Below are 24,485 nucleotides of genomic sequence, written 5' to 3' on the forward strand. Positions count from 1 at the left end.
GCCGGGCCCTACAGTGCGCTGGGAGGAGACAACAGCGAGCCCGAGGCCACCCCAGCTCTTTACAGAGCTCAGAGCTTCTGGCAAGACAGCTGGGTAACCACCGAGCCACAGAGAATCCTGGTCACTATTGCATTCTTATTTATATTACAATTATAATATTTTGGTACTTGCTTTATTTTATCCTTCTAGATAAACCCATGAGGGCAGGGACTGCTTTGTATCTTTTAAGAAACGCTCACAATAATTATTAAAATCCCTAACCACAGCAGATATCCTTGTGCTATATTGGACTAAATCCCCTAACAATATAATCAAAGAAAACTTATATAACAAAAGCCCCAATTCTTGAGTGTTAGTTTAAACCCAGACATACTCATTCACTTAATCCAAAATGTGTACTGAGTGTCTTGATGGTGCCAATGATACACTGGCAAAGAATGAGAAATGCCAAGACTTCCAGGAGACCCCAGTCTGGTGAATGTGTGCACACTGCTAATTACAGCACGGGTGCAAGGACAGCTAGGTCTGGGGTGCCCAGAGTGCCGTGTGGGCCCAGGGGCGGCTGCACACTCAGCTGGGAGGGGAGAGTGCCACCTCTGCCATTTGAGCTCCATCTGGGAAGACAGAAGGATTGCATCTGGAGGGAATGGGAGAGGGGCCAAGCCATGGGCACGGGTACCAAGGTTCAGCAACTCGTGATGGTGCAGGATTTGGGAGGTGGGAGCGTACAGTGTGAAGCATTCGGTGGGTGGGAGATGGGGCTGGAAGGATAGGTTGGTGGCAGTTTTGAAAGGCTTTGGAAGCCTGTATAAGGAGTTTGGAATATGGTATCAGTGATCTGGAGCCTTTGAAGGGTTTGCACACGGGACAGGCACCAGCAGATCTGTAACAGGGGGCTATAACTGGAGCCAGTGGGCTGTGAGGGAGAGGCTGGGGCAGGGGCTGCCGTCCAGCTGTGCAGGCGCAGAGGTGAGATGAGGAGAGCCCAGAGGCCAGAGTGACACCATACGGCCTTCTTCTGCTCAAACTCTGACTTGGGAGCCAAAGGGACAGGAGGCTTTCTCTCCCAGCATCGCTGTGCCAGGAGGAGCCACCACTGGCTGCCTGTCCCAGTGGCCTTGCCCAGACTCCGACCTCAGCCGGCCCCTCCTCACTCCTCAACTGGCCACGCCCCAGCCATGAGGGAAGGTGCTTGGGGCCATGTCTCAGCTGACTCTGGTGAGTGTGAGCAGCAGCGAGATTGCAGGAAGCGCACCCCAGCAGTGCATCTGTGCAGGTGCTCCTCTAAGCTCTCAGCGTACACGGACTCGCTCAACCCTCCCAACTCTACAGAATAGGTGCTGTTATTATTCCCATTTTACACAGGAACGAACTGAGGCACAAAGAGATCAACAACTAAAAATGGTTTACATTTATTGAGTACTTATTCTGGGCCAGACAGAATTCTAACCCCTTCACTTATATTAAATCCTCTAATCCCCACTGCATCCCTGTAATACAGGAGGCACGGCATCCATATCTCACAGGTGGGGAAACCGGGGCAGGGATAAATTACTCATCCAAGGTTAAATACAAGTTAGAGGAAGAGGCAGGATTTAAACCCTGGTGGTCTGCTCCACAGCCTGGGCTCTTAGACACCATGCTGGACACAAAGTGGGGAGACCACAGCGACACCTGAACTTGTCAGTGAGAGGGACCAGAAGCTGTGGACAGGTGAGCCCTGTCCCCATCCACACAGAGCTTCTCTCGGGCTGGCTGTCACCTGGCCCTCCTCTGCCTTGCTGATGCTGGTCTCAGAACCCGGGAACCTTCGGCTGCCCTTCTCTAGAAGCCACCCTGGAGGGCATGACACTGGGGCAAGCGAAGCCCATCCCTCCTCCCTGGGGACACCAGCCCTTTGGGGAGTCCCCATCTCAGACAGGAGTGTGGATTACCTCGTACCCGCAGATGTGCCGCATCAGGCAGTCACACGTGGCGTTACTGGTCAGGACTGAGTGCAGGACTTTCATAGCCGCGTACATGGTGTGGTCGTCCGTCGCTAAGGAGATGAGGCCCAGGAGGATGGCAGGCCCACCAATGAAGTCCAGGCTGCTGGCAGCAGGGCTGGAGTGGAACACTCTCACCCCTGTGCAGGACAAAGGGGGCATTTCATCAGTATGTAAGCTTCATCACAGTGGAAAGTGCCTAGGACAGGCTGGGAGGAAGGGTAGGGGGGCTCTGGATGTCTTAGTGGCTGAGAGATACTGTGCTGAGTCCTTCCTTGGTCATCAAAAGGCTGAAATAGCCCAGAGTATTTCAGATTGCCACCTCCTATCTTGAGTCCGGAGTGCTGGGTAAGCCAGACACTCTCTGAGCCTCGGTTTCCTGACTGCGCTGACAACCACTGGCTCATGCCTGCCCTCGAGATCCTGCTGGGCTGGAGCCTTGACCAACTTGCCGCATTGCTATTGCCCAGTTGAATGGCGACTGGCAGTCTTCACTCAAACGACCACAACCATTGCCTCAGCTCAAAGGCCCCCCATGCTCACTACACAGACAGACCCCCGTTGTGCATCGATGTCAGCCTGGTCAGCAGCTGAGTTCACTACCGACTGTCAGATGTGACCAGGTGAACTGGTCTCCACGCTCTCTGGGAAGCCAACTGGGTTTGGCTGGGTTTCCTCCCACCTCTGGCCCTCAGCATCCTGACTCCCTGGAATGTCCCATCCAGCCTGCTGCTCCAGAACCCCAGGGTGCACAGGCCTGACAGCACAAGCCCTCCCTCCTTCCCAAATAGCAGTGAAGGTTCATGGCCTGACATACCTAATTGGCCCACAGCAATGGCTCCAATGGTTCGCAGAGGACCTGACAGGTGGCTGGCACAATTTCTCAGCAAGAACACAGGCGTGGCATTGTCACGGGATAAAATGTTCATCTAGAGAAACAAGCAACAATTATTCCTAAGAAATTCCTGGAAAAGAAGACGTGTTGTTCATGATCCCCTGGGGGGCAGGCACCCTGAGGTCTGGCCCAGTGCTAGAACTCCATTGGTGATGATCAGCGAGTGAGTAATAATTGAACCAGTGTCAGGGGACTGAAGTCAAACTTCAGGCTCACGTGTCCTGCCTCCAGGCTATGTCTTAATTGTACGTGAGCAGCTTCAGTTACACAATCTGTGCCACCAATGTCCCCCTTGCTCACAGTGAGAAGCCAACGAGAGCAAGAAGGACCTGAAGACACCTACAGGTGACACAGTGCTTCTAAGGTGAGGGCTGCCACCTTCTCTGCAAGCCCGACCTCTGCAGGTTTCAGAGGAGCAGAAGGACAGGAATCCTAGCCTCCTCTATCAGAAAGTATGTTGCTGGTACAGCACAGCTTTGATGATCAACCCAACCTAGCTCATGCTCTAGGGGAACCTCTGTCCCTGGGGGTGAAGACAGTATAAACAAACCAGCCAAAATTCATCTGCACTAGACAAAAGACACCTTTATGCAGAAATTAGGAAGCAAATCTAACAGCATTATCATCCACAAACATGTCTGCTTATTGTTTTGCAAGCCTGCTGGTTTTTAAAAAGAAAAAAATCACAGCAACTCAAAGAACAGTTTTCACTGTTAGCAGGCCATCAGCACCCAGGCACAGGGAAACTCAGTAGTGTCCTCAATCAAGGTATTTAAAATATTCCATTTGTTCTTGCTCTACCATGGAGAGCACCCACTTTCTTCCCTGAGGAAATATAAATAAAAAGTTTATTCTTGGGGGATGATAATGGGCAGAGAGCCATAGGGTATTTTAAAAATGAAGTGGGAAGCACACATGTGTATGTCCATCTACATATGTGCAAACATGAATTAGTGTGTACTTAAGCACTGAAAGCTGAAGCAAGCCATGGGATCGAGATTCCAACAGGGAGCAGCAAGGGAAGGTAGAAACTGTACCTCTTTGGCAATCAGGCGGCTGTCCACCTCATTGTAAGCGTTTCTGATGTCTGCTACACTGGTGACGGAGGAGCTGGCCACGTGGAGTCCAAAAGAAACCCTTTCCTCTGCAACAAGGGGTGCGGCTTCACGGTCCAGGTCCTCTCCTGTAACAACACGTCTTTAATCATTCCTACACTCACTTTACAGAGGAGGAAATTAAGCCTCAGATGATTAAGTATCTCTGTTGCGCAGCAATCAATGAGAGGATGTTCCTATGCTGTTACGTTGCATGTTTTTGCATATTGTGTGTTTGTATGTCATATGTTTTCCCCCCACCTGTGCTTCTCTGATCCTTATAAAAAACTGTGGAGAAATTTTCCAAGGTTGACCCTGCTATAAAATAGAGGCATTCCAGGTATGAAATTACCAGAGCTTAAAACTCTACCAAGATATAACTTTGTTCCTCAAAACCAAAATGCTCAGGAACAAGCAAGCTGACTAGTAAAGAAGGAGGTAGGCTGAGCGCAAAGGCTTGACTTTCAATGACTTTCACAGCCACGGTGAACACCCCAGCTGGACTTAGCACTCTGGTCTCCAAATCAGCGAGAGCCAACATGCTACTAGAGAAGCATGGCACGAATATAGAGTTGGTGAGACTTGGGCTCTAGATGTAACCTTGTCCCATTGCTCTGGCCACGGCATTTGTCATAGGAAATGAAGTTTAAAGAAGACACGGGCCTGGAGACAGAAACACTCAACAGCGCTCAATCGCCCTTCCCCGGGCACTAGGCCTCCACACACAGATCCATCTGTCATTCCTCCCAGATGGGAGCTGACCCCCTTGACTTGACGGAGTGCCGAGAGCTGTGCTCCCTGCTTGAACACCCAGCAACCAATAACGAAAATGTGGATGTTCTGTCTGCCTGTTTAATAATTGAAGACACAGTATACTTTAGTTAAAAAGCTTCTTCATTACAATGAATGTAACTTATTTATCTCATTCTCTTCTCTTTCTTTGCTGGTGGTATTTACCCACCTACTCTCCTCCATTAGGTGCTTTAGAGTTGAAATCTAAAGGATATTGTCATTTCCTCTTCTGTGACATTTTCTGTTGGGTTATAAATATATAATGATCCAATTACAGAGGTCTTCCCTAATTACTGACCTGTGCTGAGCTTATTCTTTATAAATATGCTATAAATAACTGGATGTCCATTTAAAAACTAAAATCAGCAAGAACATTATAAATCAAAACACTCCATACCTTGGTCATGCACAGCTTGGAAGTTACCACAGTATCTTGGGCCAAGTTTGTTAATAACGTCCAGAGTTTCCACTGAAATGGCTTCTTCGAAGAGGTATGTAGAGCCAAGACGCCAGATTAATGAAGACTTTTGTTTCCAAATTCGAGGGGTAGCAATATATCCATAAACATCCACAAATAAAGATGGATCCATTGAAAGGAAAGGTCCCGGAAAGGCCTGAATGTACAACATCTGTGACAATAAAAAGGGTGGTGAAGTGAGTGGTGCTTAAGCTCAGAATTAATCAAATAAATACACAGTGATAGAGTATAATGCACCTTATTCTCATCTCAAAGTGAAAGTTTATCTTATCTAAAAATGAAAAAGATGACTCTCGAATCTGAGAAGTGTGCAGCAAAACAACTTACAAAATGCTGATGGGAGTGAAAAACTGACGCTGTGCCTTTGGAAGCAAATTTGATAAGAAATATTAAGAAACAGAAAAATGTCCATCTTTCTTGTTTCAGTCATTTTACTAAGAAACTAAATGTCCCATGTTGGCACATTAATGAGGTATGATTTACAAACAATAATTACAGAGATACAGGTTGGAAAGACAGAAATAAAACTGCCTCTATTTGTAGATGATATGTCTATGTAGAAAATTCCAAGGAATCTTTACAAAAAAAATCTCCTAGAACTAATAAGTGAGTCAGCAAGGTCATTGTATACATGATCAATATATAAAAATAAATTGCATTTCTATAGAATAATAATAAACAAATAGCAACTAAAATTTAAAAAATACCATTTATAATTATGCACATAAAAGAAATACTTAACAAAACATGCACAGGATCTGTTTGCTGAAAATCCTGAAACAATGATTTAAAAAGTCAAAGACCTATATAAATGAAGAGACATACCAGATTCATGGATAGGAAGACTCAATATAGTAAAGATGTCTTTTCTTCCCAAACTGATCTATAGGTATAATGCAATTCCTATCAGAATCCCAGCAAGATTTTTTGTTGACATAGACAAGATAATTCTAAAGTTTATATGGGATGATCCAGGCCCTAGAATAGCTTAAACAATTTTGAAAAAGAAGAATTAAGTGGAACTACTCTACCGAATAATAAGGCTTAGTAGGCAGCTACAATAATCAAAACAGTGTGATATTGGTAGAGGGACAGTCACATAGATCAATGGAACAGAATATAGAACCCAGAAATAAATCTTTATAAACATGACCACCTCATTTTTGACAAAGATGTAGAAGCAGTTCAATAGAGGAAGAATAGCCTCTTCACAAATTGTGCTAGAGCAACTGGACATTGATAGGTAAAGAAATGAACTTTGACTTAAACCTCATACCTTAAGCAAAAATGAACTCATAATTGATTGCAAACGCAAACGTAACATGTACAAGAAAAAATTTAGAAAAAAAATAGGAGAAAATCTTCAGGATCTAGGGCAAGACAGAAAGTTCTCAGATTTTACACAGAGAGCATGAGCCATAAAAGGAAAAACTGATGAATTATACTTTATCAAAACTAAGAACTTCTGCCCATGGCAGAAAAATATTACTGAATTATCAAATTACCCAACCCACAGAGATTCTGATGTAACTGATCTGGGGTGCAGTCTGTGCAAGAGAACTTTCAAAAGCCTTTCCAGGTGATTCTAAAACACAGCCCGGGTTGAGATACTCTCTCTGGAACCTGGGTGAAAATCCAGCTGTACCTTCCCTCCATGGTCTTCTGGGCCCTCCCCGCTCTGGCTGCCTTGGGGGCCTCTGACCGTGGCTGCTGGTCCCTGTCCACCAGCTCCTTTTCCCCTAGGTGCCGCTCCCGTGCACCTCAGGTGTCTCTAAATAACAGCAATGAGGAGCTTCCTCCAGCTATGCATTCACATTCTGTTACCTTCCCCATTGTTGCTCTAAATCTGGTGACACACATTGGCGTCTTTGCAAACTCTAGTGCCTAGCTCCTAAGTGTGGTGTGCAGACCAGTGGCACTGGCATCATCTGGGAGCTTCTTGGAAAAGCTGGACCTTAGGCCCTATCCAGGCCTCCCTGGGGAATTTGTCCCTTAAAATGTGAGAAGTTTTGCTTAGTTCATTCTAGAGCTTTCTGTCTTCTTATGTGTACTTTTACAGGTCTGGCCACACGTCTTGCCTCTGCCCTGATTGTGTAACCTTCAGTCCATTTTTTAAAGATATTCCTTTCATATGAGCCTGAGCTCAGCCAAGTATCTTGAACAACAGGGGGATTTCATTAGATACCAACCCCACCAGCAAAAACAAAAACAAAACAAAACAAAACAAACAAAACCAAGGCCACTCCAGGTTGGTAGCCAGGAGGCAGGTCGTGGGGCAAGTGCAACTCAGAGGAACACTCTCACCTTGGCTGAGCCAATAACCTGTCCATCCAGATACGTGGAAACGGTACAATGCCTCTTCATTTCCTTGGTGACAACCACAGCCAAGTGATGCCACTGGCCACAAGCCAGGAGCTGGCTACACCTGACCAGGAGCTGGCATCCCCCTGATGGCTCAGAGCCATCCTCTGGTTCCATGACATCTGCAAGAGAGTGTAAACACTGGATCTCACACGTGGTGCTGTGCAGCAGCAACCCAGGAGCCCAGGGCAGGGTGAGGGGGCATGTCAACCAGGGTGCGCTTTGCACTGTGGGGCCATGGCTAGCCCCTCCTCTCATAAACAGTGACAACGGTGGCAGCACCAGCAGCAGCAGCTGTCATCCCTTGAGCTCTCACTTTGTGTCAGGCACTCTTTTAAACACTGTTACAAGTAGCAACTCATTTAGTTTTCACAACAACTTTGTGAAGCAGGCGCTATCATTATTCCCACTGCACCATCCTGAGGCACAGAGAGGTTGGGTAACTTGCCCAGGGTTGTGCAGCCAAGATTCAAAGCCAGGAGCCAGGCTCCAGGCTCTGTCCCACACTAGAGACTGCATCCACAGTGACGCCCTTTGCAGGCCAAGTCCTGGAGGTGGGGAGCATAGACAGTCATGTCATGTGCCAAGGGTGCCAACCACCCTTCATGCCTCCCAGGTGCTTCCCTATGAAATGGTGACACTCTCAGGACCCAAAAAAGGAACAGGTGGCTGGGATACACTGGGCCTGGCCACCTCAGGCAGATGAGCTTGGAGAACAAGGCTGCTCCCTCAGGCAGAGCCAGGACCGGCCGTCAGCACTGTTGAAGGCAGGGCGGGCCCTGGGGCACAGCAGCCTGCCATGCCAAGCACAGCCAGCCCTCTGGGTTTTGGGCTGAGCATGTGTGGACATGACTGAGGCTGCATCAGCTCCAGCTAAGTTGTGTGCATCTTCACAAACATTGCTCAGGGGATGAGGCAACCTGTGTCCCAGTGAGGCAAAGCCCCAAGTCCCATCGTGACCACCCTACCAGGGAAGAGTATCAGGAAAGCCACTAGGCACAACCTCTGAAGCCATGCCAAGGGCTGGGGTCTTGTCTGCCTGACAGTTATAATGCCAGGGCCAGGCCACAGTGGCACATAGCAAATATTTCAGACTTCCGCCAGGAATGGAGCCCCAGGGAACAATTTCAAAAGATGAGGAGAAACAGGAGGTCACCAGGCTTCTCATCATGCCTGTGTCAGGAGCTTCTAACTCAGCCCCATCTCACCAAAGAGTGGGTGAAAGCAGCTTGGGATCCCAGCACCTTACCCAGGGGCTGAAACTCTTTCTCTTCTGTAGACACAACCAAGGAGAGGTCGTCTGGGCAGAGGCTGACAGAGAAGCAGACATAGGGCACCTTCGTCCTGGACAGGTGGCGCACCAGGGTTAGGAAGCGCAGGGGGTGGCCCTCGGAGGCAGCTCCGTGCCTGCTGATCAGGAACCAGCAGGAGAAGGTGAGGCCCCCGGGCGGAGGGAATGGTCTGGCGGAGCCTGGGATGGAGACACAGCGCACCGTCAGGCTCCGCTCTGCCGGGAAGCATGTTTAGATCCCCGCGGCTCCAATCCAGCTCAGCTGTGGCACCTACTATGTGCTCACTCATCAATCGTCTCCTCTCTATTATTCTGCACTGCTTTTCCAAGGGAGCAGAGAGAGTGTCAACATCCCTCAGATCTGTCACCATTTGGCCCCTGGTCAGCTGATCTAAAGCCAGGCAGTGTGTGCCATGGCAGAAGACGTCGGCCAGGCTCAGCTGAACCCTGAATGGGGAAGGGCTCCGTTCCAGGGATAACCAATGCCTTCCCATCTCATAACAGCGCTGGTGACACAGATGGGGCCATTGTTCTCACAGAACCAGCAGAATCAGCACTATGTCCACAGACTTGGTGCCACACGCACATGGAAAGGTTTGCCCACGCTGACAGGCTGTGAAGGCAATGGCTACTCACCCCCACCCTCCCATGGAAACCCAGACCCGGCTCTCCTAACCGAGGGTGCCCGGCTCGGGCAGCGCTGGGCACTTGCGCTGTCCTGCCCAGCAGGTTTTTAGCTGAGCACAGTACTGTGCAAAGCATGCCAATGACCCAATGTGTCCCCATAAGAGCCACCTGCTAAGGACTGGTCCCTTCTTGATGGCTGTCAGCACAATTCATATTGCCCTCTAGAGGAATAAGGCATTTCTACAAGGCGGGCAATGTGTCCATTTCAGCCCACACAGGTTACCAACAAAACGAATCCAACCCAGGCCCAGTCCATCAGTGCCAAGTGAGCCCCAAGTGAGGGCTGGGCCCTTGGGATGCACAATGGACAGCACACCTTGCTCTGAGAGAGGCAGGAGCAGCCTCAACAGTTGAAGGAAAACTCACCTACAGATACTCAGGACCAAAGGGAAGTCTAGTGCTTTCTTGGGACACCAAGTGGAAATCTGCAATCAAGGCCATCTGAGGACTGACGCTTGGGGCGGGATGGGGAGCTAAACCACCTGGGAAACACCTACCTGTTCCAATTCCTCCAGAGATGGAGTACTCGGTGCTGGTCCCCATAATCGTAGACAGGGTCGGAATAAACAAACAGCTGGAAACAGGAAAGTGTCTGGGATCACTGGCCTGCAAGCCATCCTCTCACACCAGCAGAACCAGTGTGGGCTGTGACATCCCTGTGCTCTGTCCTGCTGCAGGGGCCGCACCCCCACCTAGACCAGGAGGCCCCAAGAACAGAAAACAGCCGGTGCTGGCAGGATGCCCTAAGGGGAGGAATCACAGTCAGGTAGGAAAGGCGGGAGGGCGTTCCAGAACGCAGCCATACCGCAGGAAAGAGGGTCCTGGCCCTCCTTGGCTGGGGAAGCACTGGGAAATTAATAAAGTGTATTTCAGATATATGAAAGCCTGCTGTACCCATAACCTTCCACAGACATGTCAAATTCCACAAATGATGGAGCCAGGGCCGCCCTCTGAGGCTGCAGGTTGCGTGGGGAGGTCATGGAGATGAGGCTCAGCGCCATCTGAAGGGCAGTGGTTGAATCCTGGGATGGCCCCAAGGACGACAGGGCCTGTCCAACTCCTGGGCGCGGGCTGGCATCTGGGGCAGCTCCGCAGGGTCCCTCAGCTGTGCCCACTGGTGCAGTCTGTGACCCTAAGGCAGCAAGCAAGAGAGGAGACGGGGCCTTGCTGGAAGCATTTCTGCGCCTCTTCTCACAATAGCCCAGACATCCCTGCCGCAGCCCGAGCGAGGGTTCCACAGAGTCACTGGGCACTGCCGAACCACCAGTGAGGGTGCCCCCCGCCCCCTGCCTGAGCCCTCGCTGATTTTGATAACAAGGAGCTGTGGTGCCAACCTGCTCCCCTAGAAACTTCTCCTTTCCATTCCAGCGCCCTCCCCCTTTTCAACACGGCCCTTTCTGCTGCTGTCTCTGCCTGGGGCTCCGTCCCGCTCGCCGACCTCCACACTGTTTCAAGGCAGCCTTTCTCCTTGACAGCTCTGAGCTCCCACCTCTGGCTGCCGGCCCCAAGCCCGACTCTCCATCCCTGCTTCTTGGCCTTCTTCTAACCTTAGCGTCCCATGTGATTTTACATCGAGGTGTCCACGACTCTCGTTTCTCCAGGCTGGTCCCCTGTGCCAGCTCCTCCCAGGTACCAGGCCTGGCCTGGGGTATCACCTACCTGCATCTTGGCCTCCAGACACCCTGACTTGCCCTGAGCTGTGAGCTGTTCAGAAGCCTTCACTGCACACCTCTGTCCAGTGCAGCGCCAGGTACTGCTCTGTCACTGTTTCCAGGCTCTGGGGCCCAAAGGGGTCACCTATCTTACTGGGGGAGGGGCGTGGGTCTCCCTTCTTCTTTCAGATCTGGCCTTTCTCCAGAGACTAATTCCTGCGATTTTCCTCACTCGCTCCGTTGAGCAGCTAAATCAGGTTTAAATCTGCTTCCCCACTGCTGCGGCAGATTCCTCCCCAGGAATGCATATGTTCTCTTTCCCTCCCATTAACCGGCTCCTTCCTGCCCTCACCTGCACACCTGGGGGTGCCTCCATGCACAAGAGATGAATCAAGGGTCTTGGTTGCAGCCGACGGACGTGGGGGAATTCCAAGACCTAGAAACTGCCTGAAAAGAACAACCAAGAGGACAAAATGAACTCTCACAGGCAAAAGTTTTCTCCAGCTTCATCCTGACCCCTTTCCTAGCCGCCCAGTGCACCCAAACCCCACCTTCCTTCAACCTCTGCCAGGAACGCCCTTTCCAAAAGCTGCAGAGACAGCGTGTCCCTGTCCTGCCACCTAGACCAGACAGCTGGTCAGTTCAGGAGCCTCAAGCTGGACCTTGTGATGAAAAATAATTTGCCAGAAAATCACTTGGTCCTACATTGTTATACATCTCTAATGAATTTCCCACTCAGCTCTATAAGCATGGTGGCCTCCTCTGGCGGCCCCCATGCCTGGCCCTGGGTCCCATGCCCGCTGGCTGGAGGGGCTGTCTGTGCCCTCTGCACTTGCTCTCGTGGGTAAGCGGCAGGGGGCGCCCAGCAGTGCGTGGCCCTCAGCACTGCGCCCAGTGGCAGGGAGACTCTTGCCCTCCGTCCTGCAGCCTTCCCTCCTGCCTTTTTGTCTCCTGCGTCTGCTCCCCATGCACCTTCCCTCTCTGCTGCAGCTCTCCAGGAATGCAGCTTCATGGAGGGGCTGCCAGCAGGAAAGCCCCCTGCAGGATCCAGTGGTGCCAGGAGTCCCTGCAGCTCCCTGTGGCCAGCCTCTCCAGGCCCGCCCAGCCCCACCCTCCCAGCAGAGCCATCCTCGCCTCTCCCTGTGTGGTGAACTGCGCAGGCCTCGGGAGCAGCTCAGCCTTCGCTTCCTCGAAGCCCCCACCCACCAAGAGCCGTGGAGGGGCCGTGTCTGCTTTGTGGGCACCCGCACGCTGCCTGGTACAGACCCAAGGCTGGCCCATGTACTTCCAGCCTTGAATGCCGGGACAGGGCCATGCCCTGCAGAGGGGTGGGTAGGGGACATCAGGACACTTGTCCTGGAGGCCCCTTTACTGCCCATGGCACACTCCTTGCCCCACAAGGGGCACAGTTGCCGGGCTTGGCAGCGTTTAAGATGCAGCTTGGTACCTTAACACGTCCGGTTCAATGGCCTGGGAAGCGAGTTTTTCACAAATCCTGATGAGGCGTGAGTGCAGGGGGCTGCTGCAGGCAGACAGGGCCCTGTGGCAGGAGGTCACGAGGGTCCTGAGCATGCCAGCCTCACACACGATCTGGCGGTTCTTCTCCGATTTTACCAGGGACTGGATGTGACTGGCCAGGGAGCACTGGATCTCCTCGGAAAGCTGAGAGGGAACCAAAGAAAGCTATGAGCCCTCCAGGGCAGAGCATCCTGTGGGTGACATTGAAGGACTCCCAGCTAGGCCTGGGGTTGGCTGTGAGGCAAGGAGCCTGCACCCACCATGGCCTGTGCCACTGCACCCATCTGTCTCAGGTGTTCCTACACCACCTGTCTCACCTGCAGGGGCAGCAGGGGGAGGCCCACCTAGGGGAGGACTTAGCTGTGGGGGTCAGCTGCTGATGAGCTAAATGCTAAAAATGGAGGCGCACACCAGCAGGCAGGAGGCCAGGTCTGCCCTTTAGACGAGCTGTGTTTGACCCATGCTACGTTTAAGCAGTTTAGAAATTAACTGCTAACACTGAAAAGTCTGAAGATTTCATATAAAAATCCAGACTTGTGGCCCCTCTCCAAAGATGGGAAGATCTAGTCTTGCAGGCCTGCAGCTCCACATACAGGAGCAGTTGGCGCTGGGTGGTGGCTGTGCCCTCTAGGGGTCCCACATCCCCCCAGCTGGCATCACTCCTGTGACAGTTCCTGCGTTGGAGTTTGCACCCCGGTGTGAAAGGTGGACTCCACCTGGAGGTACAGGCCTGAAGAAGAACCTCCTCCCCTGACACACACACACACACTGGCCATGGCAGATGCAGACCTCACTGCCGCAAACATCTCAAACCACACCCAAAGTTGGCAGGCCGGCTAAAGCCACAGCTCTGGGGAGAAGCCCTCACTGAAGCCGCTCTCACCCCCAGGTGTCACCCCCCTCCACCTGCCCTCCCATCATCCTTTGTCTGTCCTGGGTCATGAGCACCTTCTGTCACAGGGACAGCTGTGCTCTTATCTTACCCTCTATTAGGTTTCCAGTTACTTGGTTCTCTTTATGTCCTTTGAGGCACTTGGAACAGAGGGCACAGGGTGGGCTCAGTAAGCATTAGAGCCAAATATCACACATTGCTTTCACAATCATCCTTTCTTTGTAAAAAGATAAGCCCTTGGAATTCCCAGCCCTCCACAGGGCTCAAGATACATAAATGGATTGGATGGGCTCAGGATTCCTTTACAAAAATACTCTTAGGACTGTCCACATTTTTTTTTTATTGTTGGATAAGATGCCATCTTAAGTGAGAGGGACACAGGTTGGATCTTACTGGAATTTTCTTTGCTACCACGCATGCTACCGATGCCCACCCAGACCTCCTTCTGCAGGTGAGCAGTGCACCCACCACGCTGCCTCTTCTCTGGAGGACTGCCCTGCCTGAGCGCTACAGCACCCCTACATATACACACATCTGTGCAGACACACCTATATACACACATACACGTGTGCACACACACATGCATGCACATACATATACACGCACATGCACATGTGCCCACATGCACCACACGCATACACCAGTCTGAAACCAATGAGGTCAGCACCCTTCAGACTGTGAAATTCATGCTTCAGAGCCCTCGTGGGCTGGGGCTAATGCTAGACTTCAGCTGACGGCACATCCTTGCCAGCTCCTTCCCCTTCCCCTGATCCCCTTCTCCTGGGTCCCTCCCTTGACAAATCCCACAAACCTCTATCCCTGTCTGGGGCTCCACTTCCAGGGAACCCAACTTGACGTACCAGCAACCTTTTCATATTCTATGCCTTTGCCCTAGTTTGTGGTAAGAAGAGAGATGTATGCATGACAACACAGAGGATGTCTAGCCCACCAAAGTCAAGCCAGGAGGAACCATAAGGGGACAACTGGAGCACGCTCTGTCTAAGGAGGCCTGGAGTCTGGTCTCTTCAAGTCACAGAACCCCTGTTCCTCACGCCTGCCTATAAAAGCTTTCCTAGAGTCCTTCCTGCTTCCCCTCCTCCTCTCCTTCCTCAAACAAGAATTAAGCAGCTCCACAACATCAGCTTCTGGGTAAAGCTGTAGGTAATCAACAATGAATAAGACACTGTCCCTGCAGGGATTCACGGACTAAAGGTGAGATCAGCAAGCAGGCAAACAGTCTCTGCACGATGAGATGTGCTCCAGCAGAACATTTACAGCGTCTGGGCGGGGAGGGTCCCTGCAGCCTCTCTCACATTTCACGGAGCTTGTGCACTTAGAAGGGACTTTGGGCCTGGCATCCACTGGGAGGACCAAGTTCTATCCTGGGATGAGACTATTTTCTGGGTGTTTGGAATGGGCCAGGCCCTTCTCTAAGCATTTTGGCACTTATGGATTATGCAATCCCTGTGAGAAGCCAATGAGGAAGGTACTGTTACCCCATACCCACTTTACAGATGAGGAAGCTGAGCCCAGAGCAGGGGACCAGAAGGCAAGGGCAGAACCTGACTTTGACCCTGAACCTCATGCTCAGTGTCACCTCGTTCCACCACCTCCTCTCTACATGGCAGTCATTGGAAGGGCTCCCTGCCCAGAGATGGGTTCTATCACTAAGAGACAGAGATAAATAAGACAGGGCTCTTCCACAGCTGCTCACACAGTTTTGCAGCACATATGTTTCACAGATTAAAATGCACGGGGAAAGATATTTATACTGCTTAACGTCAGGTCTAGGTTTTTCTAAAAACTCACATGGGTCACACAGCCCACCCCTGCATCCTCCCACCTGCCTTGCAGACATACGGTTCTCATAGCTCCACCTCAAACTGACGGCACTCAGGGAAATCCCCATCTCTAAGATGTCATCAGTAACACTTCTGATTTAAAATTGGGGGGCGGGATATAACTACATGAGGCTGGTTTTTCAGCGGCCCATCCCTCCCAGGCAGGATTTTCCCATTCTGAATCATCACCATTTTGCCAACATTGCCACTGGCCTGAGCACGTGGTGTGGCCGATATCGAGGAGAGGCCTCACTCGGGGCAGATGGCCCCTCTCCCTGCAAATGTGGTATCTGCATGACCAGCCTGCGCTGTGTAGCCCAACACGGACCAGAAACCAAAAGTGGAAATGCCAACACAAATTTGCACTAAACTATTCCATCACTTTCACTCTTCCATGTGGAAATCCACCCGAATTCCCTGGCTCCCTCCCTCAGACCTTTCTCCTTTCTTCTGATGCTCTGACTGTCCCTTCCCTCGCCCATCCGAGCCCACACCTCTGCCTCCCTTCCCCTCAAAACAGAAAAGGAACATCCACCCTCTTGCCTGGAACATCCCCTCTCAGCACTTAGATTATTTTATTTGGTAACTATACTCCTTCAGTTCAGGGGAGAGCTGAAATGCAGTCTGTATGGACCAAGACACAAAGTAACATCACAATGTATTATTAGTACAAATTAAAAAGAAATGTCTACAAACTCCAGTTTTTATCACCAGCACTTCACTTATTGCTTTGGAGACTTTTAGGTTTTTTGGTTTTGGGGTGTTGCTTTCTTATTTTTTTTTCTTATTCTTTTTTTTTTTTTTTTGCACACCATAGCATGAATAAAATCTAAATATGAAAAAAAAAAAAGAAAACAGAAATGAAAAAAAGAAAAGTTTACAAAACGGAGAAATGCTGATCTTGTCTAACGATGCCACAAGTTACTACAAAATTGCTCAATACCCCATAATGGAGGAGGGAAAATTGATCATCCTCATTATCACTGCAGCTCTGTCAATACCAATATTGCCTTGTTTTGAATAAAATGTGCTGTTTTTTTCAATGTCGGTTCCAGTAAAATGGTGTTTTAGTGAAAATATGAGCAGTAGCAGGAAACCAGTCTGGTTTCTCCCCCTACAAATGGATTGATTTTCCTAACGCATATTACTTCCAACACAGGAAAGGGGATGGTGGTTCAATTAGGACTCGGTGGTCAGAGAACAGGCTCACCCGGCTGGACCCACAGGCAAATTATCACAGAGCGATTTTCGGGGCAGCCTTAAGGAGTGTTCTGCTTTCTCCACTTAACCGTCTAGCCTTTAAGTCCTCCCTTGTGCAGCTGTGGGTGTTTATTCTTATTTGTCTCTCTCTTTGCCTCACTTTCTCTCCTGGTCCAGATTAACATGACCCCAGAACCGAATGAGGGCCGGGTCCTGGCATCCTGGGTCCCTCCAGAGAGGTCTGGGTGTTGGGTACACCAGCGTCCGACATGTGTATCTGCCGGACCTTAACCACATTGTCCTGACACGATGTAAAAACCATCAGAGATGCCCAGTGGCTGCTTCCCCCACACACTCTGAAAGAACTAGGGACTTTATTGAGCTATTCACATTTGTGTTAGTTGCTTGTTCCAATTAGGTTGAAATGTTCTTTATTTGCTGATTTTGGAAGAGAGATGGCAGACTTTAAGTGAGCTCAACTTTTTAAGTTATGTTCTCAAAGACTATAAATGGGATGGCAAGGATAAATAGGGCCCACAGACATGCTTCAATTGACAAGGTCTCATGGCCTTGCTATTGCTTACTTGGAATTAGTTCTTTTGTTATATGGGCATGAACTTTCCATTTTGCCACCATCCTACAGCCTGATACACTCGTTTGTGGTACCCCTACGGCCTTGGGAGTTTGTGATCTTGGTTTAGGTGTAAAAGATTCTAATTCTCGTGAAATCAGCAGAATCCATGTCTAAAGGGCCTCGCTTCCTCAATGCACTTGGACAGGTTTGTAACTAAGATCAAGATGTGTGTGATAAAATGACTTTTTTCCTTTAGGTAAGTCAAAAAGACACCTGCACTCAAATGTTTACTGCAGCACAATTCACAATTGCAAGAATGTGGAATCAGCCCAAGTGCCCATCAATTCATGAGTGGATGAATAAAATGACAATGTACACCATGGAATACTACTCAGCCATAAAAAGATTAATACCTTTTGCAACAATCTGGATGGAACTGGAGACCATCCTCCTAAGTGAAGTATCACAAGAATGGAAAAACAAAGCCCACATGTGCTCACTATTAAATTGGAACTAACGGATCAGCACTCACGTGCACAGATGGAAGTAAAACTTAGCAGAAATCATGCAGGTGGGAGGCGGGAGGAGGGGATGGGTGAAATCATATATAACTGGTACAGTGTACATTATCTGGGTGATGGGCATCTTTATAACTTTGACTCAAGCAGTACAAAAGCAATCCATGTAACCAAAACATTTGTGGCCCCATAATATTCTGAAATAAATTTAAAAAAAATAAAACAAAAAGATGCATGTGGGTAAGTGAGTGCCTGCTCCAAATCTTCTGGTCTTTTACAAATTACATGCATTTGATGGCCAGTGCTCCCAAGTGACGGGAGCCTAGGATCTCACATTTAGAAAGTATTTCTCTCTTTCAACTTTTTTTCCCACCCTCCCCTTTTGTCCACCCTGTACTCCAGCCATGGTGACACTCTCACCCTCTGCTGAATATACTGGCCCTTTTTCACTGCTACCCAAAATTGGAAATGTCCTTTTCAATCTCACTCTTTGCTGAGTTTCTACTTGCTACTCAAGAGGCAATTCACATGTCCTCTCACCCAAGAAACTTTTTCTGACTTTTGCAATCAGCACTGTGTCTGTTCTTTAATCATGGTAAACGCCACACCATGTCTGCTGGTTCACTCTGTCTGTGTCTCCCCTTCTCCTCCCCACCCCACAGCACTGTGAGGTGCTGCCTGTGGCAAGGACTCCTCACCCTCGGTGCCTTTCTCTGCCTCAAATACAACAGCTGCTCACTAAGTGCAAGCACAGGACATTCTAGAATACAGGAAGTGAACCTAACCCAGAGTGCTGACAGGATGGTCAGAAAATGTGACGTGCCAATTAACTGCTGAAGGATAATGAGAGTGAGCCAGGCCGGCAGGAGAACTGGTCTTCCTGGGAGGCGTAACAGCAGGTGTGAAGGCCAGGGATGAGCATGAGCACAGCCTTGTGGGAAAGGCTGGGGTCATAGGGGTGAGACACAACATCAGGGGCCTTGGGTGCCATGCAGAGGGGCTTGCTCTTCTGCCTGCCACACCCTACCCCGCCCCAGCTCTTGGAGCGATCCACAACTGTGCACAGAGCCCTGAACTCTTCAGATAGCCAGTCCCAGAGGGCTAAGGGCCCAGTGACCCAGCACTGACCTCGCTCTTGAGAGCTGCTTGAGGATTCACCCACTTCTGGTGCAGTTGATCTGTAAAGCACCCCGAGTCTCTGAGGCAGCCTCTGCCAGATGCCCCAGATCACAGGCTACCCTCTGATTTTTGTACCCATTCCAAGCTCTGGTCCCAGGCCCAGTCTGACCCAAATCAGTATCCCAACACTCACTCTAGGCCCTGACACTAGATCAGGAGTAAGGGGTCTCCCTCTGGGTACAGCCTGCCTGCCAGGGCTCCTCACCACCTGGTCCCGTCTTCCTGGGGGTGCTGTGAGTGGGCGTGGCTATGCCCCAGCTCAGAGCCTGACCACCCAGCTGGACTACAGCTGCCGCTGGGCTCACCCCCTCTGAGAGAGTGGAATTCACCATACAGTGTCCTCAGTCCACTTGGGACGATTATTGACCTTGCCCTAAAACCGCCAGGACTCACACACATTTTTTTGTCCTGCACCAGCCAGCACAAATGTGTGTCTAGACATGAGTGCAGGTGGATTATCTCTGCTGCACTTTGACCCCATGGATTCTTACCCATTGCTCAAGCTGGTAGGGACCCTTCCCATCCCCATTCTGTCATCCAGTGGTGAACTCCTCCCCCGCTTTATGCTGGCTACACTCTGAGCTTCTCTCGGGTCACTAATAAAGTACAGACGTGGCACGAGAAAGCACCCAGTCTTCCGACTCATAAGCAGATATTAACATAGTTCAATATCAATTTCCTGTTATTAATTTATCAATAGTGTGATGTCAGTTGGAAATATACCTAAAATGTATTACCTTCCATTTAATATTTTCAGAGTTTTATATACCATGACCCAGACTCTAAAGAATACAATCAAAGCTAGAAGAGAAGGGAGGGAGTGTGGAGCAGCCTCTGACAGGCACACACCGAGCGCAGGGACTGCACGGAACTCTACAACTCTGCTTTTGCTACTCTTCTCAACAGGAAATATTACGCCTATTTTGCAAATGAGAACACTGAGACTTGGAAAGGTTTCATCAATTTCCTAAGGCCACATAGATACTGGGTGCCAAAACTGGCATCACAATCTAAACCTTACTACAAAGCCCATGATTTTAACACCGCACCATACACTAATTATGAAGAAGAGAATTTATGACCTCATAGGGGTCATAAACTGATGGTCTATAGAAGTGTTTCAGTTTGGTTTTACTTCTGTTTCATTTCTTCTTAATTAAATGTGGGCACCTTTAGGCAGGGCGAGTACTCCCCTTTGGCCACTGGCCTCACCACTCCCTATTGCTGACCCCTGGCTTCATTATGCATGTCCATTACCTCTCTGGCCCCAAGATATTGACTCTAACCCCTTTGACTCAGGCCAAATCTGAGTGGTTGAAATTGAGGTGCCCAGAAAGGAAGTGGCCTACGTGTCACATAAGCAATGATGGTAAAAGGCACTAGACGCAAACTCGCCTGATAATTGGGCCCGCACCGTCCCCTCCACCATTATGTGAAGTCCAAGTAGCTTGCTCCTGATCCTCGTCACCTCCCTGCACACTGTGCCTATTTGCTCTCTTTGAGAGGCTACCCTGAGAAGTCACCTGGATTTCGACTAACATCTGAGATTTTCTACTCATGAATAACAGAAATATTTTGGGGATGGGGCTCAATGGAAGAGAGCACAGGAACCATAGAAATTCAACATATTTGAAATGCCTAATGTGTTATAATTTAACAAAGCAAGAATCCCACTTTACCAATTTCCTTGTTGGAGGAAATGGCTCTCTTTTCAAATAGCCTGCCCTCATGCAATGCTATCCAGGGCTATTAATGTTGTCAATATTTTAGTTATTTGAAACCCACAGGATTAGTTCAGTGTGTTTGAAAAACAGGCTAATTCCAGAAAATGGCACCGTTTCCAAATTTAGGCACAAACGAGTTAATAGATACATGCAGCCCAAACCTGATCTTCTTCGCATCCCAGCAGACTGTGCAGAGGTTTCCACGGCAGCAGAGTCTTCTCAGCAGCCTTAGGCCTCTGGGACCCACCCAACAATGACTCTGGGTACAGACTGAGGCTGACAACGGTCTCACTAATGCCCAGGCCCACCTGTGCCGTGGCCTTCCCATAACTGCCACGGCTACCACTTCCCCTCAGGAAAGGTGACTTGGTGGGGTAGCAGGGGGTCTGGACCCCACAGCCACCAATAGCAACAATGTTGACTGTGTCACTTCATTGCTGCAAGTTTCAAGACTTCATCTACGAAGCAGGAATACTGATAGCCACCTTACAGGGTTACTATGAAGATTAAATGGTAAAATGCTTGCAAAGTTTTTGGCAAGTCATAACAGTACCTACACCATTATCAAGTCTGTCCCACACGGCTGTGCACGTTCTGCTCGCCATGCTGAACATTCGAGCCCTGCTTCATGCGATCCTCACAATGACGCCACGAGGAAGACTCGTTATTACCCCTACACTACACAATGGAAGTTAAGGATCAAAGAGGTTAAATAACTTTCCCATCAATCTGTGACCGCTAAGTAACACAGCTGAGACTTGACCACAATCTGCTGTCTTCGGAGCCTGAACTCTGCCCCTCGTACAGTGGGTGTTCATTAAATGTGGCGACGATGATGATGACGACAACAACAATGATGTCAATGGATGGTAACCCAATAAAGTCCAACTCTCTAAGCTCGGCATTCAATGCCCTTCACAATGTGGCTTCAACTGACCTTCCCAGCCCCACTCGCTGCCTTTCCACCCATGTGGTTTATCCTAGCCCAGCTGAACTATTAAAAGTCCCCCATAGGCATCTTTGTTTGGGTTTCCCTCCGTGTCTGAGCTTCTCTTTCCTCCCTCCTCTCCGTGATCTGGCATGGGCACACCTTTTCTTTGAAGCCAAACTCCGGCGTCCCACCTCTCTGTGGCTTTTCCCCTGCCCCATGTCCCAAGGCCCTGTGGCCAAGCCTCTGTTACAGGTGTCAGGAAGTTTCCTTACTGTCTTCCATGCTCCTCCACCTCCCAGCTGCAAACCCAGAGTATGAGTTCCTGCGACATTCGTCTGTGGATCCCCGAAAACACACAGTACGTGTTTTGTAATCATTCACAGAAGCAAACATATCAAACGGGTGGCTCCGACACAGTCTGAGTTACACCTCGGCTAAACTAGACCTGGTCTCCTGCCCTCTGCCACGTGCACAGCAAACAGCCCTCAGCTAAGACCTGCGTAAAGGCCACAGTGCTGGAGGAAGGGGTGGTGCCTAGGCCTAGGAAGCCCTTCCAATACTGGTCAGAGCTCTAGCCCCCGGCTTCACCCCACACCTCCTGGCTTCTCAGTATGCTAGAAAGAGAAAGTATCTTTCTTCCCAAATAGCGATTTCTTTCTGGGGCCAATTCAGCTCCAAGAGAAGCAAGGTGGACTCCATTTTTGCCTTGTGCACAGTAAAATTCCCACCACCCAATTTTTTATACCAGTGATGCCACAGGCAGCAAAACAGCTGGATTATCTGTTTCCAAGAGCAGCTCACAGTGCTGGAATTCCAGAGGGGAAAACACTTCCAGGTCATTCACAGAACAAATGTCATGTGGCCACAACTGGAAATAAACTAGAACAGAATGCCCATAAGGTTATTTAAATAGTGGCCTCTCAGTTGACATCTGTACCTCGGAAAGCCATCAATTTCTCATCCCTGAGGGAGGAAGAGCATGTGAGTAATATAAAGTGGGTGAGAGTGTAGGGAGTGTTAGCAATCGTCAAGCAGACCTAAATGATGGCGGGAACTCAAGCTCCATCTTTTTAGTAACACTGCCATCTACTGAAACTCCCCGCTCTTTCTCCTGCACCAAAATCTGCGGAGGCCTGCAGTCAGTTTTGTTTCAGCATTTTTGTGTGTGGTCTCATTTCTTATTTGATGTACTACTCTATCTGCTGTTATGAGGTTTCCTCCACCTCCTTTCAGAAATTAATTACTGTAATTATCCAACTTTTAATAGCTGCCGATTTGGCATCTGCAGAAAATATTTAAGAAACTGCACCACTACATTTCATTTGCATATTTGAGAGAGTGCAAGACAATTAGACTTTTTCCTAAATTACTCATTATGACCCGAATAGAGAGAAAGCATACCAAATGGAATTCTCATTTGCATGCTTAATTTGTCCAATTATCATCAAAGGATGAGCAAATAGTAGAAGTTCTTCCTTACATCGTGTTGTGATGACTCAAGGAGTCAATCCGAAACTGCATCCATGGAGTTTCTGTGCCTGGAAGAGGGAGTGAGACAGGCCACTGTCCTCTCTGTGTCACTTCATCAGTCATTATTGCAGTGGATTTTCGCAGAATGCATCCATTAGCAACCATCTGACTGCTAAGACCAGCTGAGGTATTCCAACTGCAAGGGCGTTGCATGGTATGAAATACAGCTAAGGGAGCAGGATGTCCTCGCAATAGGGCCACTGCACCTGGAAAGGTGTCCAATGCCTAGAACATATGACCTGCATTCTGGGAGAGCTGCAGAATTCAGAGGCCTGTTCATCAGACATGTCTTGTGCTTGGGCCAGGGCAACTTTCAGATCTTCCCTCACCGTGACCCTAGGGGTCACACAGCTTTCCTAAGCCTCTGGCACCTGCAGCATGGGAAGCACCTCACAGACTTCAAAGAGCCATTGTGAAGACTGGCAAAATAACATTCCTGGCACAGAGGCAACCTCCAATGTGTATTAGTTTTTAATTTTCTCCAGCAGGTCCTGTCTTGAATACTAAGGTAAAGAACGTAAGGTCCTGGATTTTAGATATTAATAACTCACTGGCTAGAAGACACAGGATTTAGGGGTCGAATGTTTTTATCCATCAGTCAGATGCTTAAGGCAATTACAGTAGCTGGTCTTTACAGATGGCCCCAACAAGTCTCTCTCTCCTGTACACACACGCCACCCCTCACCTCAGTAGGGGAGGGTATGTCCCCTCCTGTTGAGTTGAAGTTGAGCCTGTGATTCGCTTTGACCAACAGAATGCTGTGGAAGTGAGGCTGGTTTGTCCCAGCCTAAGCCTTCAAAGCATGGAAGCTTCTGCTGTTGTGGCCATGGGAGCCTAGGGCTGCTGTGTGCCCCGATGGAGCATCCACTCAGAGGGACACAGGTAGAGGCCAGATGGAGAGGGCTGGGTGGCGGGCAGCCCAGGAGCCCACTGACAGCTTGAACCAAGGCCTAGTTAGACGACCCAGGGGAGCCAGCACAGGAGCCCTGGCCAGGTGAGCCAGCCTTGCTGAGGAGCCACCCCTGTGAAGAAGAGGCCGTTCTGGGTGGTCCAACCCAGCCAGCACCCTGTGGAGCACAGACCGGCCATTCCTGCTGTGCCCTGCCTACATCCCTGACCCTCAGAAGCACAAGGAATAATGGCATGCTTATTGTTGACTTTCCAACCCTTTTTGTCCCGGCCTCCTCCTTTCCTCCAGATGTTCAACACCATGTAGTGCAGTCCATCCCACCACTCTGTGCGTGCCCGCTCACCAGTGTCAAAGCCACGTCATCATCACTCTCCAGCAGAGGGACAGAAACCAGAACAAGAAGTCCAGTCAGCAAAGGACATGGAAACATGGA

The 24,485-nt window shown here is 49.6% G+C and overlaps 1 protein-coding gene across 1 annotated transcript in view; it reads right to left on the reverse strand.

Moving 5' to 3' along the window:
- WDFY4 (WDFY family member 4) overlaps nucleotides 1-24,485 on the reverse strand; it is a 296,219-nt gene that overhangs the window by 180,421 nt on the left and 91,313 nt on the right. The window contains exons 14-23 of the mRNA XM_045569053.1: nucleotides 12,683-12,897; nucleotides 11,588-11,682; nucleotides 10,478-10,715; nucleotides 10,081-10,157; nucleotides 8,855-9,076; nucleotides 7,549-7,727; nucleotides 5,164-5,395; nucleotides 3,918-4,063; nucleotides 2,803-2,914; nucleotides 1,935-2,125 (exon numbers count right to left, since the gene is read on the reverse strand). Coding sequence (XP_045425009.1) covers nucleotides 1,935-2,125; nucleotides 2,803-2,914; nucleotides 3,918-4,063; nucleotides 5,164-5,395; nucleotides 7,549-7,727; nucleotides 8,855-9,076; nucleotides 10,081-10,157; nucleotides 10,478-10,715; nucleotides 11,588-11,682; nucleotides 12,683-12,897 — 1,707 coding nt within the window. The remainder of the gene's footprint in view (nucleotides 1-1,934; nucleotides 2,126-2,802; nucleotides 2,915-3,917; nucleotides 4,064-5,163; nucleotides 5,396-7,548; nucleotides 7,728-8,854; nucleotides 9,077-10,080; nucleotides 10,158-10,477; nucleotides 10,716-11,587; nucleotides 11,683-12,682; nucleotides 12,898-24,485) is intronic.

This window comes from Lemur catta, chromosome 14, assembly GCF_020740605.2.
Source record: "Lemur catta isolate mLemCat1 chromosome 14, mLemCat1.pri, whole genome shotgun sequence".
Classification (NCBI taxonomy): Eukaryota; Metazoa; Chordata; class Mammalia; order Primates; family Lemuridae; genus Lemur; species Lemur catta.